The sequence below is a fragment of the Ranitomeya imitator genome, chromosome 9 (genome assembly GCF_032444005.1).
Source record: "Ranitomeya imitator isolate aRanImi1 chromosome 9, aRanImi1.pri, whole genome shotgun sequence".
Lineage (NCBI taxonomy): Eukaryota > Metazoa > Chordata > Amphibia > Anura > Dendrobatidae > Ranitomeya > Ranitomeya imitator.
In genome coordinates this window covers 154,906,505-154,920,686 of record NC_091290.1, presented here as the reverse complement: position 1 = coordinate 154,920,686, position 14,182 = coordinate 154,906,505, and the positions used below count along the sequence as shown (strand labels likewise).

The 14,182-nt window shown below is 43.7% G+C and overlaps 1 protein-coding gene and 1 long non-coding RNA gene across 3 annotated transcripts; one reads left to right on the top strand and one right to left on the bottom strand.

The window, feature by feature from the left end:
- The first annotated feature begins 8,230 nt into the window (after window positions 1-8,230).
- On the top strand, window positions 8,231-13,447 carry LOC138649299 (uncharacterized). Of its 2 annotated transcripts, none has more exons than XR_011315287.1 (3): window positions 8,231-8,672; window positions 10,321-10,682; window positions 13,104-13,447. XR_011315287.1 is itself a non-coding variant. In XM_069739562.1 (3 exons), exons 2-3 carry the CDS (start codon window positions 10,384-10,386, stop codon window positions 11,748-11,750), a joined length of 1,179 nt encoding a protein of 392 aa, XP_069595663.1. In that variant the 5' UTR covers window positions 8,231-8,672; window positions 10,321-10,383; the 3' UTR covers window positions 11,751-12,103. The 2 variants fall into 2 exon arrangements, 1 of the variants encoding a protein (XP_069595663.1); XM_069739562.1 differs by lacking the exon at window positions 13,104-13,447 and adding an exon at window positions 10,871-12,103.
- Window positions 12,115-13,224, bottom strand: LOC138649300 (uncharacterized). Its single transcript, XR_011315288.1, has 3 exons — window positions 13,087-13,224; window positions 12,851-13,007; window positions 12,115-12,773 (listed from the first exon to the last, which is right to left on the bottom strand). It is a non-coding gene; the product is annotated as an uncharacterized lncRNA (long non-coding RNA).
- Window positions 13,448-14,182: the final 735 nt, after the last annotated feature.

Genomic DNA, 14,182 nt, shown 5'->3' with positions numbered 1-14,182 from the left:
CGATACCGACAACGATCCGGATTGCTGCAGAGTCGCTGTTTGGTCGCTGGAGAGCTGTCACACAGACCGCTCTCCAGCGACCAACGATCAGGGGAAAGACTTCGGCATCGTTGAAACTGTCTTCAACGATGCCGAAGTCCCCGGGTAACCAGGGTAAACATCGGGTTACTAAGCGCAGGGCCGCGCTTAGTAACCCGATGTTTACCCTGGTTACCATCGTTAAAGTAAAAAAACAAACGCTACATACTTACCTACCGCTGTCTGTCCCCGGCGCTCTGCTTCCTGCACTGACTGTGAGCACAGCGGCCGGAAAGCAGAGCGGTGACGTCACCGCTGTGCTCTGCTTTCCGGCCGCTGTGCTCACAGCCAGTGCAGGAAGCAGAGCGCTGGGGACAGACAGCGGTAGGTAAGTATGTAGCATTTGTTTTTTTACTTTAACGATGGTAACCAGGGTAAACATCGGGTTACTAAGCGCGGCCCTGCGCTTAGTAACCCGATGTTTACCCTGGTTACCAGCGAAGACATCGCTGAATCGGCATCACACACACCGATTCAGCGATGTCAGCGGGACCTCAACGATCAAAAAATGGCCCAGGCCATTCCGACACGACCAGCGATCTCACAGCAGGGGCCTGATCGCTGCTACGTGTCACACATAGCGAGATCGCTACTGAGATCGCTGTTGCGTCACAAAACTTGTGACTCAGCAGCGATCTCGCTATGTGTGACGGGGCCTTTACACATATAACGCTAGACATATGTCACTACACAGATATATATACATATTTCATCACACTCATTTTCAGAAAATAAATACAAAAATTTATTGCTTGGAACTTCGGAGACATGTCAGTAGTTTATAGAATAAAAGAGCAATTTACATTTTACTCAGAAGTATACCTATAAAGAGAAATATCAGACAAACTGAACATTGTGCAGCGGTCTCTGCATTTTTGCCAGAGCTGTATATGTAGACATTTCCCATCATGCACCTGGACTGTAGATGCTCCACTTGAACCTGCAGGTTTTCATTCATTTCCGTCTGTTCATCGAGTGATCGCTGCAATTTTCGGATCTGATTCTGCATCTCGTCCAACTGTAAGGAATAAAAAACAAAAATCTTCAGTCCACTGCGTCCGTCAATCCAGCAAGTGAGAACGCATGGAGGCCCTGACAACCAATCGGCAGCAAGAAGAGGTGGGTGACAACCCCCGAGGAGCCTGACTATATACATGGTGCTCAGGAAGGAGGTGATGTAGTATAAGGGGTGTGGTCTCATGTCACTATCAGTGATGTCATCACTGGGGGCGGGGCTGACCTCCTCTTACACTATGTACAGGCTGGTGATGTAGTATAAGGGGTGTGGTCTCATGTCACTATATCAGTGATGTCATCACCGGGGGCGGGGCTGACATCCTCTTACACTATGTACAGGCTGGTGACGTAGTATAAGGGGTGTGGTCTCATGTCACTATATAAGTGATGTCATCACTGGGGGTGGGGCTGACATCTTACACTATGTACAGGCTGGTGATGTATAAGGGGTGTGGTCTCATGTCACTATATCAGTGATGTCATCATCGGGGGCGGGGCTGACATCCTCTTACACTATGTACAGGCTGGTGACGTAGTATAAGGGGTGTGGTCTCATGTCACTATATCAGTGATGTCATCACTGGGGGCGGGGCTGACCTCCTTACACTATGTACAGGCTGGTGACGTAGTATAAGGGGTGTGGTCTCGTCACTATATCAGTGATGTCATCGCCGGGGGCGGGGCTGACCTCCTCTTACACTATGTACAGGCTGGTGACGTAGTATAAGGGGTGTGGTCTCGTCACTATATCAGTGATGTCATCACTGGGGGCGGGGCTGACCTTACACTATGTACAGGCTGGTGACGTAGTATAAGGGGTGTGGTCTCGTCACTATATCAGTGATGTCATCGCCGGGGGCGGGGCTGACCTCTTACACTATGTACAGGCTGGTGACGTAGTATAAGGGGTGTGGTCTCATGTCACTATATCAGTGATGTCATCGCCGGGGGCGGGGCTGACATCCTCTTACACTATGTATAGGCTGGTGACGTAGTATAAGGGGTGTGGTCTCATGTCACTATATCAGTGATGTCATCACCGGGGGCGGGGCTGACATCCTTTTACACTATGTACAGGCTGGTGACGTAGTATAAGGGGTGTGGTCTCGTCACTATCAGTGATGTCATCACCGGGGGCGGGGCTGACATACTCTTACACTATGTACAGGCTGGTGATGTAGTATAAGGGGTGTGGTCTCATGTCACTATCAGTGATGTCATCACTGGGGGCGGGGCTGACCTCTTACACTATGTACAGGCTGGTGATGTAGTATAAGGGGTGTGGTCTCATGTCACTATATCAGTGATGTCATCGCCGGGGGCGGGGCTGACATCCTCTTACACTATGTATAGGCTGGTGACGTAGTATAAGGGGTGTGGTCTCGTCACTATATCAGTGATGTCATCACCGGGGGCGGGGCTGACATCCTCTTACACTATGTATAGGCTGGTGACGTAGTATAAGGGGTGTGGTCTCGTCACTATATCAGTGATGTCATCACCGGGGGCGGGGCTGACATCCTCTTACACTATGTACAGGCTGGTGATGTAGTATAAGGGGTGTGGTCTCATGTCACTATCAGTGATGTCATCACTGGGGGCGGGGCTGACCTCTTACACTATGTACAGGCTGGTGATGTAGTATAAGGGGTGTAGTCTCATGTCACTATATCAGTGATGTCATCGCCGGGGGCGGGGCTGACATCCTCTTACACTATGTATAGGCTGGTGACGTAGTATAAGGGGTGTGGTCTCATGTCACTATATCAGTGATGTCATCGCCGGGGGCGGGGCTGACATCCTTTTACACTATGTATAGGCTGGTGATGTAATATAAGGGGTGTGGTCTCATGTCACTATATCAGTGATGTCATCGCCGGGGGCGGGGCTGACATCCTCTTACACTATGTATAGGCTGGTGACGTAGTATAAGGGGTGTGGTCTCATGTCACTATCAGTGATGTCATCGCCGGGGGCGGGGCTGACATCCTTTTACACTATGTATAGGCTGGTGATGTAGTATAAGGGGTGTGGTCTCATGTCACTATATCAGTGATGTCATCACCGGGGGCGGGGCTGACATCCTTTTACACTATGTACAGGCTGGTGACGTAGTATAAGGGGTGTGGTCTCATGTCACTATATCAGTGATGTCATCGCCGGGGGCAGGGCTGACATCCTTTTACACTATGTACAGGCTGGTGACGTAGTATAAGGGGTGTGGTATATATATATATATATATATATATATATATATATGGATTAATGAGCCGCACAATGTAAACAAGTGAACAACACAGTAACTAAATGCGCTGAGGAGCCACATCAAGTAGAAACTATGGTGAAAATGGAAAGGAGAATAGGCTCCCTGGATTTATGTGCCATTTTCCGTACAAAATCCGCTTCTCCTGGCAGAAAACGCAGGTGCAGATTTGATGCGGATTTCTATAATGGAAGGGCTCAGAAATGCTGCAGTTCTGCACACAAGAAGTGACGTGCTCCTTCTTTTGTTCCGCAGTGGTTTTCATGCGGATTTTTCCGCACCATTAGCATTTTTTTTTTCAATTGATTTACATTGTACTGTAAATCTCTGTGTGGAACTGCAGCGTTTGTGCACGGAAAAATCTGCTGCGAATCCGCACAAATTCCGCATCGTGTGCACACAGCCTTAAGTTTATTGGACACACAAAAGCAAGCAAATAGGGTAATTAAACACTAAATAATACATCCGGGGTTCCCAGGCACAAATCCCCCCAAAGCTGTACATACAAGAATCCATCCCTGTGATCATGTAGAAGACATCATCCAAACATTCACAACATAATACTTGTATGAAGTACACAGGTGAAAGGTCGCACAAGAAACCACACGTGAGGTAAGTGGTGAAAATCACCAAATAGCCCAATCTATATATATAAAGCTGTGTGTATGTATCAAGCCCCGCCCACTCCACACAGCCACGCTTACTCTACACAGTGAATGTGCTTAACCCCTCTGTGACCTTAGACGTACTATCCCGTCGAGGTGCCCTGGGCTTATCTGACCCTGGACGGGATAGTACGTCATAGCCGATCGGCCGCGCTCACGGGGGGAGCGCGGCCGATCGCGGCCGGGTGTCAGCTGCTTATCGCAGCTGACATCCGGCACTATGTGCCAGGATCGGTCACGGACCGCCCCAGGCACATCAACCCCCGGCACACTGCGATCAAAGATGATCGCGATGTGCCGGCGGTACAGGGAAGCACCGCGCAGGGAGGGGGCTCCCTGCGGGCTTCCCTGAGCCCCCCACAGCAACGCGATGTGATCGCGTTGCTGCGAGGGTCTCCTCACCTCCCTCCTTGCTCGAGCCCCGGATCCAAGATGGCCGCGGATCCGGGTCCTGCAGGGAGGGAGGTGGCTTCAATGTGTAAAAAAAATTAAAAAAAATATTCCAAAATAATGAAAAAAAAAAAATATATATTATTCCCATAAATACATTTCTTCATCTAAATAAAAAAAACAAAACAATAAAAGTACACATATTTAGTATCGCCGCGTCCGTAACGACCCGACCTATAAAACTGTCCCACTAGTTAACCCCTTCAGTAAACACCGTAAGAAAAAAAAAAAAAAAACGAGGCAAAAAACAACGCTTTATTATCATACCGCCGAACAAAAAGTGGAATAACACGCGATCAAAAGGACAGATATAAATAACCATGGTACCGCTGAAAGCGTCATATTGTCCCGCAAAAAAAGAGCCGCCATACAGCATCATCAGCAAAAAAATAAAAAAGTTATAGTCCTGAGAATAAAGCGATGCAAAAATAATTATTTTTTCTGTAAAATAGTTTTTATCGTATAAAAGCACCAAACCATAAAAAAATGATATAAATGAGGTATCGCTGTAATCGTACTGACCCAAAGAATAAAACTGATTTATCAATTTTACCAAACGCGGAACGGTATAAACGCCTCCCCCAATAGAAATTCATGAATAGCTGGCTTTTGGTCATTCTTCCTCACAAAAATCGGAATAAAAAGCGATAAAAAAATGTCACGTGCCCAAAAATGTTTTCAATAAAAACGTCAACTCGTCCCGCAAAAAACAAGACCTCACATGACTCTGTGGACCAAAATATGGAAAAATTATAGCTCTCAAAATGTGGTATTGCATAAAATATTTTTTGCAATAAAAAGGGTCTTTCAGTGTGTGACGGCTGCCAATCATAAAAATCCGCTAAAAAACTCGCTATAAAAGTAAATCAAACCCCCCTTCATCACCCCCTTAGTTAGGGAAAAATAAAAAAAAATGTATTTATTTCCATTTTCCCATTAGGGCTAGGATTAGGGTTAGGGTTAGGGCTAGGGTTAGGGCTAGGGTTAGGGCTAGGGTTAGGGTTAGGGCTAGGGTTAGGGCTAGGGTTAGGGCTAGGGTTAGGGCTAGGGTTAGGGTTAGGGCTAGGGTTAGGGCTAGGGTTAGGGCTAGGGCTAGGGTTAGGGTTGGGGCTACAGTTAGGGTTGGGGCTAAAGTTAGGGTTTAGATTACATTTACAGTTGGGAATAGGGTTGGGATTAGGGTTAGGGGTGTGTCAAGGTTAGAGGTGTGGTTAGGGTTACCGTTGGAATTAGGGTTAGGGGTGTGTTTAGATTAGGGTTTCAGTTATAATTGGGGGGTTTCCACTGTTTCGGCACATCAGGGGCTCTCCAAACACGACATGGCGTCCGATCTCAATTCCAGCCAATTCTGCGTTGAAAAAGTAAAACAGTGCTCCTTCCCTTCCGAGCTCTCCTGTGTGCCCAAACAGGGGTTTACCCCAACATATGGGGTATCAGCGTACTCAGGACAAATTGGACAACAACTTTTGTGGACCAATTTCTCCTGTTACCCTTGGGAAAATACAAAACTGGGGGCTAAAAAATAATTTTTGTGGGAAAACAAAAAGATTTTTTATTTTCACGGCTCTGCGTTATAAACTGTAGTGAAACACTTGGGGGTTCAAAGTTCTCACAACACATCTAGATAAGTTCATTGAGGGGTCTAGTTTCCAATATGGGGTCACTTGTGGGGGGTTTCTACTGTTTAGGTACATTAGGGGCTCTGCAAACGCAATGTGACGCCTGCAGACCAATCCATCTAAGTCTGCATTCCAAATGATGCTCCTTCCCTTCCGAGCCCTCCCATGCGCCCAAACGGTGGTTCCCCCCCACATATCGGGTATCAGCGTACTCAGGACAAATTGGACAACAACATTTAGGGTCCAATTTCTCCTGCTAACCTTGGAAAAATACAAAACTGGGGGCTAAAAAATAATTTTTGTGGGAAAAAAATTTTGTTTTATTTTTATGGCTCTGCATTATAAACTTCTGTGAAGCCCTTGGTGGGTCAAAGTGCTCACCACACATCCAGATAAGTTCCTTAGGGGGTCTACTTTCCAAAATGGTGTCACTTGTGGGGGGTTTCAATGTTTAGGCACATCAGTGGCTCTCCAAACGCAACATGGCGTCCCATCTCAATTCCTGTCAATTTTGCATTGAAAAGTCAAACGGCGCTCCTTCCCTTCCGAGCTCTCCCATGCGCCCAAACAGTGGTTTACTGCCACATATGGGGTATCAGCGTACTCGGGACAAATTGGACAACAACTTTTGAGGTCCAATTTCTTCTCTTACCCTTGGAAAAATAAAAAATTGGGGGCAAAAATATAATTTTTGTGAAAAAATATGATTTTTTATTTTTACGGTTCTGCATTATAAACTTCTGTGAAGCACTTGGTGGGTCAAAGTGCTCACCACACCTCTAGATAAGTTCCTTAGGGGGTCTACTTTCCAAAATGGTGTCACTTGTGGGGGGTTTCAATGTTTAGGCACATCAGTGGCTCTCCAAACGCAACATGGCGTCCCATCTCAATTTCTGTCAATTTTGCATTGAAAAGTCAAACTGCGCTCCTTCCCTTCCGAGCTCTCCCATGCGCCCAAACAGTGGTTTACTGCCACATATGGGGTATCAGCGTACTCAGGACAAATTGGACAACAACTTTTGAGGTCCAATTTCTTCTCTTACCCTTGGAAAAATAAAAAATTGGGGGCAAAAATATAATTTTTGTGAAAAAATATGATTTTTTATTTTTACGGTTCTGCATTATAAACTTCTGTGAAGCACTTGGTGGGTCAAAGTGCTCACCACACATCCAGATAAGTTCCTTAGGGGGTCTACTTTCCAAAATGGTGTCACTTGTGGGGGGTTTCAATGTTTAGGCACATCAGTGGCTCTCCAAACGCAACATGGCGTCCCATCTCAATTCCTGTCAATTTTGCATTGAAAAGTCAAATAGCGCTCCTTCCCTTCCGAGCTCTGCCATGCGCCCAAACAGTGGTTTACTGCCACATATGGGGTATCAGCGTACTCAGGACAAATTGGACAACAACTTTTTGGGTCCAATTTCTCCTGTTACCCTTGGTAAAATAAAACAAATTGGAGCTGAAGTAAATTTTTTGTGTAAAAAAGTTAAATGTTCATTTTTATTTAAACATTCCAAAAATTCCTATTAAACACCTGAAGGGTTAATAAACTTCTTGAATATGGTTTTGAGCACCTTGAGGGGTGCAGTTTTTAGAATGGTGTCACACTTGGGCATTTTCTATCATATAGACCCCTCAAAATGACTTCAAATGAGACGTGGTCCCTAAAAAAAAATGGTGTTGTAAAAATGAGAAATTGCTGGTCAACTTTTAACCCTTATAACTCCCTAACAAAAAAAAAAATTGGTTCCAAAATTATGCTGATGTAAAGGAGACATGTGGGAAATGTTACTTATTAAGTATTTTGTGTGACATATCTCTGTGATTTAATTGCATAAAAATTCAAAGTTTGAAAATTGCGAAATTTTCAAAATTTTCGCCAAATTTCAGTTTTTTTCACAAATAAACGCAGGTACTATCAAAGAAATTTTACCACTATCATGAAGTACAATATGTCACGAGAAAACAATGTCAGAATCACCAGGATCCATTGAAGCGTTCCAGAGTTATAACCTCATAAAGGGACAGTGGTCAGAATTGTAAAAATTGGCCTGGTCATTAACGTGCAAACCACCCTTGGGGGTAAAGGGGTTAATAATAATGGTGACGTTTATACATTCATGATTCAGAAGCTGAAAGCTGACTAACATCATCTCTATAATCTGAGGAGAATGGGAACTACAAGCCCCAGCAGTCCCTCATATTATGCGCTCCACCCTCCTCTCATGTAAGAGACCTCTCCTCATGAACCACCTCTTTCACGCCTAGAACTGATCCCGCAATGATTTCTGGGATTTGTAGTGTAACTGTCCCCATCTACCGTTTGTTACTGCATTCTCTGGACTACAGTTCCCAGAATCCATTTGTGGCGCATGGGTTTCTGGGAACTGTAGTTCACGTCTGCTGTTATCTAATGCGCAGGAGGGATTATTAAACTACGACTCCCAGCAGGCATTGCGGAGACTGCCGACTTTCCTCAGATGCTGCATATTTCTGGGCGGGAAACTCTCCTGAGGTGAATGGTGACACCGGTGCTTCTCTGCTTGTGGTGAACGGTGCTGATGTTAGTGGTTTCTGAGGTAAATGTCGCCGTTATGGGTCTTTATACCTGTAATCTGCCCTGAAATGTGAGAACACAACTGATGCCACATGTTCTACCTGTGCTGTGAGGTAAAGTGTCTGCTGAGTGTCGTCTTCATAGTGTCATAAAATCTGAAAAAATGGAAAAATAATTCCCAGTGAAGTGAAATAGTAGAAAAGAAACAATTTTCCAGTTTTGCTTTTTTTTCTATTTATGACGTTCATTCTGTGGTGAAAATGACCCGATGACACGATTCTCTGGGCCGGTACATGTGGTATAGAAAGGTCGCCATTTTCTGAGACCTGAAACCTACTATATATATACAGGGTGGGCCATGTATATGGATATACCTAAATAAAATGGGAATGGTTGGTGATATCAATTTCCTGTTCGTGGCACATTAGTGTATGGGAGGGGAAAACTTTCCAAGATGGGTGGTGACCATGGCGGCCATTTTGAATTCGACCATTTTTTTATCCAACTTTATTTTGTTCAATGGGACGAGGTTCATGTGACACATCAAACTTATTGAGAATTTCACAAGAAAAACAATGGTGTGCTTGATTTTAATGTAACTTTATTCTTTCATGAGTTATTTACAAGTTCATGACCACTTATAAAATGTGATCTAAGTGCTGCCCATTGTGTTGGATTGTCAATGCAGCCCTCTTCTCCCACACTTTTAAAACACTGATAGCAACACCGCAGAATAATTAGCACAGGCTTCCAGTATCCATTGTTTCAGATGCTGCACATCTCGTATCTGCACAGCATAGACAATTGCCTTCAGATGACCCCAGCATCTGAAACAACAGATTCTGGAAGCCTGTGCTCGCTTTTCTTCTGCGGTGTTCCTATCCGTGTGTCAAGACTGTGAGTAGAGGGCTGCATTGACAATCCAACACAATGGGCAGCACTTAGATCACATTTTATAAGTGGTCATAAAATAGTTACCATACCCGGGCAATGCCGGCCTCTTCAGCTAGTAAAATATAAAGCTGGAATTGTATGGGCCCTGTCCCTGACAATAAGTAAGATTAAATGAAGATCCCATCACTTCTGAAGATAAACATAAGGAAGAACATGCAAGAGTATGGTTCGAACGCGGTCCCATAAGACTGCACCTGTATGGCAAGAGACACAGTTGGGATCAATATTATGATCAAATGGCTGCCAAAGAAGCAGTAGCTTCAATTATATTCCTGAAAGACAAAACCCCCAAAAGTATACCCTCATATAAGAGGTAGAATCGCTGGGGGAAGGAACCTATTGAGTGTGGAGAGTTGGAAGGCGGAAATGCAAGGTGAACCACCCAGAGCAGGTTGGGTCTTGTATACAGGGGTGTTCACACTGGGATGTGTTGAGAGATTTCTGGCTAACCCACCTAATCGAATAGTATGGGCGTGACTAATAGGCTGAGAACCAGACACTGCATTACCTGCATGTGAACAGCGTCCTATACAGACCTCTCTATTGTGCAAACACATACTAAGGCTAGGTTTGGCTAGAAATGAGCCACATTTGGTGAAAATTTGCTTTCGAGTGACTGCGTTTATGTCATTTTGGTGTCCGTTCGTGAAGCATCTGTTTTTCTGCCTTCAGGTACTGTTAATAAAGTGTTTTGGTTTTTTTTGCTCTTTTGTCAGCGTTGGGGGTGTATGGATAACATTCTCTATTTTGAAAGCATTGAGTGAACGTCAGCTAGCAAGATGTTTGTGTCTGAGCTTGTTAGATTTCGCTTGATGCAGTTGCAACTTCGGCAGAGAAGGCGCATTTCCCGAAGGAGATATTGGATCCATGAAGCAAATTTTTTACGGAATACATATGGTGCCTTTCACACCCTGTATGTTCAGCTTTGGGATCATCCCTTGAAATTTCAACGTTATCTTCGAATGTCCATTGAGACCTTTGATGTTCTGCTGTCGCATGTGAAGGATGAGATACATCATCAGCGCAGCACTTTCCGTGATAGTTTTTGTGCGGAGCAACGTTTAGTGGTGACTCTGAGGTAATTATCCTTTTTTAACATTGTTCTATTGACAAAGACAGGAAGTAATTTATTGTGGTGCATGTCTTATATAATTATGTACACTTTGGCAATTGTCCGATTCCATTTTAATTTGCCTTTATTTTAGTTGTCCTTTAAAATCTTAACAATATGTCCATAGTGCTAATTTTTTTTGGGATTGCCGACAGATATCTGGCTACCGGAGAATCTTTTGCGTCACTGCATTTTCAATTTCGACTGGGGAAATCAACCATTTGCCAACTAGTTTGTGAAACTTGTGATGCCATTTGGAACAACTTACAACCACTTGTGCTACCAACCCCGACAACAGAAATGTGGCGATTGATTTCCAAACATTTTGAGGATGTGGCTAATTTCCCCAATTGTATTGGTGCCGTGGATGGCAAGCACATTCAGATTCAGAAACCAGTGCATAGTGGATCCCTATACCATAACTATAAAAAATACTTTTCCATTGTATTGATGGCTATTGCGGATGCTAGATACCGTTTTGTTGCTGTGGATATTGGTGCATATGGATGGACAAACGATTCCAGAGTCTTCAAAGAGTCCAACATAGGGAAATGTTTGTACAGCAACAACTTCAACATACCCTCAGCACGACCTCTTCCGGGAACAGAAGACCCAAGTTTGCCCTATGTTTTAGTTGTGGATGAGGTGTTCCAACTCGGACGCAATCTTCTAAAGCCGTACTCAAGCCTTAATCTAAACTACACTAGACGCATGTTTAATTATTGTTTAAGCCGGGCAAGACGTTATGTGGAATGTGCCTTTGGTATTTTGACTTTAAAATGGCGTATCGTACTAACTTGCATGCAACTGCAACCTGAAAATGTGGACCGTGTAGTGAAGGCGTGCATCTGTCTGCACAATTTTGTTTCCAGACATGAACCCCAGGTGGTTGACCCCAATGACTGTGAGTCAAACCTCATGAGCATAGATTCGACTACTGTTCGGTCTACAGTTGAAATATTGAGGATTCGTGATCAATTTGCAAATTATTTCATACATGAAGGTCTTGTTCCATGGCAAGACATACACGTGTGAAAATGTTGAAGCCTGTTGATATTGATGTAATGTGTGAGGCAATTCCCTTTTTTTTTAATTAGTTTATATTACCTTAATCAATTGTAAAAAGTTCAATCCATACAAGATTACTGAAAATATTTTGAAGACATTCTTAGTCCAACCTGATTGTTGGTAGACATTTTTACATATGAGATCCCATAGGGATGAACAAAAACATACACGATTAACTTGGGTACCAAAAAATTTTACACAAACATTTTAAACACAGTAATTGCCAAAGTTTGGTGATTGTTTAAACCAGTGGTCCCCAACTCCAGGCCTCGAGGGCCGCCAACAGTGCAGGTTTTCAGGATTCCATCCCCTGTGCAATACTAAGGAAACCCTGAAAACCTGCACTGTTGGCGGCCCTCGAGGCCTGGAGTTGGGGACCACTGGTTTAAACAGTAGTTACAGCCTGTGATATTGCGCGGGCGTATTGTCTGCCCAACTGTACGCTGGACTGCTACATTGCCTTTGCATTTCCATACTCGGTTCACCCTGGCCTCTGTATTGTGGTTTGTATGATGGCATGTCCATGGTTCTTGGTCTCGAGGAACTGGGTTCTTGAGGGGCCAAAAATTCGTTGACTAGGTCATGCAATCTTTGCCTAAACATTAAATTTCTGTTTGGCGGTATATTTTGGACTACAGGCACATATAACAAAAGCAGGAGCTTCCACTCATTGGCTGCATATACAGATTCACGGGATTGCAATTCCATAATTTCCCGCCTTAGATCTCTGTGTTCACTGCGACACAGATCCTCTAACCGTTGTAGTCCATCATCTACAATTATGGCATCGACTTCATCTTTGGCAGATGATCGCTTGCATCCGCGTTGTGCTTGCAAACGGGCACTGACAACAGGAGCCACAGTACTACTCTCCATTGATCGTGGCTCGCTCAGGCCAGACACATCTTCAGTGCCGTCTGCTGGCTTGTTTCCTGTAGAGATGGCTCCGGTTCCTCTGCCTCTCGAGGCGCAGCAGTACTGCATATCGTTCTGTAAAAAAAATATATTGATTTAAGAGATTTTAATTAAATACTTGTTCGTCTCTCACACCGAAGCTTTTTACTTACGAGCACTGGGACATTTTCTGTAGAAACAACAATTGCTCATAATGAACATAAGGGATGACACGTTTGCCACCAGATCCACTGGGGGTGTTTTGGCTGCTGCGGAAGTCCCATACAAATCGATCTCTAATGGATCTCCACCGGGTATGGACAGCATCAGCTTTTAAGAAAAAAAAAAAAAAAATTATTTGACAGCTAGCAATCTTTACATTTTGCAAGCTAAGTTAAGCAATATTTACCAATTTTTTTCTTACAGGATGTGGACTTCTCCAAATATCGTGGGTCCAACTGGCATATTATTTTCTCCCACAACTTCCGGTTTTTAATAATATCGTGGTGGGAGCTGTCACTTTGATCCCATATGGACGGATTCGCTTCCACTAGAGTTATAAGTGTCTCGTTCTCTATGTCCAAGGGCTCTTCGTCAACCACAATACTCCTTTTTTTTGCGGGCTGCTTGGACTATGTAAACGCAAAACGTTACATTAAAATGTATACGTTCATTTTTGGTTGCATAACTTTATCTCATCGCCAAAACTACATTGTATTATTAAAGGGAACCTGTCACCTGAATTTGGCGGGACTGGTTTTGGGTCATATGGGCGGAAATTTTGGGTGTTTGATTCACCCTTTCCTTACCCGCTGGCTGCATGCTGGCCGAAATATTGGATTGAAGTTCATTCTCTGTCCTCCGTAGTACACGCCTGCACAAGGCAAGATTGCCTTGTGCAGGCGTGTACTACGGAGGACAGAGAATGAACTTCAATCCAATATTGCAGCCAGCGGGTAAGGAAAGGGTGAATCAAACACCCGAAAACTCCGCCCATATGACCCAAAACCGGTCCCGCCAAATTCAGGTGACAGGTTCCCTTTAAGGACATTTTATCCTAATTTTTTTCATTTTTAAAACACTTTTAAATTTTTATAAATTGCAATGTTTAATCGTTAATTTTTGTTGGTTGTCCTTGTAGTGTTTGGGTTATGTTATGATATGTATGTAGTTTTTTAACCATGGCTTTAAATGTTGTTATATATATGTTTCTTGTGTTATGTTTGTTTTGTATGTTTGATTTTTTAATAAAAAAAAGGAAAAAACTAGTATTTTTTTTTTGTCAAAAAGGAACATTTTGCGTGGCATTTACCACTTCTAGGTGAGGTGAAGACAGACGGCGAGGCTGTTTTTTTTTCCCTTTTTCAACAACCTACGGTGTAGTAAAAAAAAAAAAAATTACAATTATTGTATCAATTAATTTATGTGTTAAAGACACAAAATGTGTGGCATGTATCTTCTTTGTTACTTTTGCCACTTTTTTGGGGGGGTGGCCTGGCAGGTTC

Coding starts and splice junctions, on each gene's coding strand:
- LOC138649299 (XM_069739562.1), top strand. CDS start 10,384: ATGTTTGTGTCTGAGCTTGTTAGATTTCGCTTGATGCAGTTGCAACTT. Junction 10,683..10,870: donor CGTTTAGTGGTGACTCTGAG/GTAATTATCCTT, acceptor GATTGCCGACAG/ATATCTGGCTACCGGAGAAT.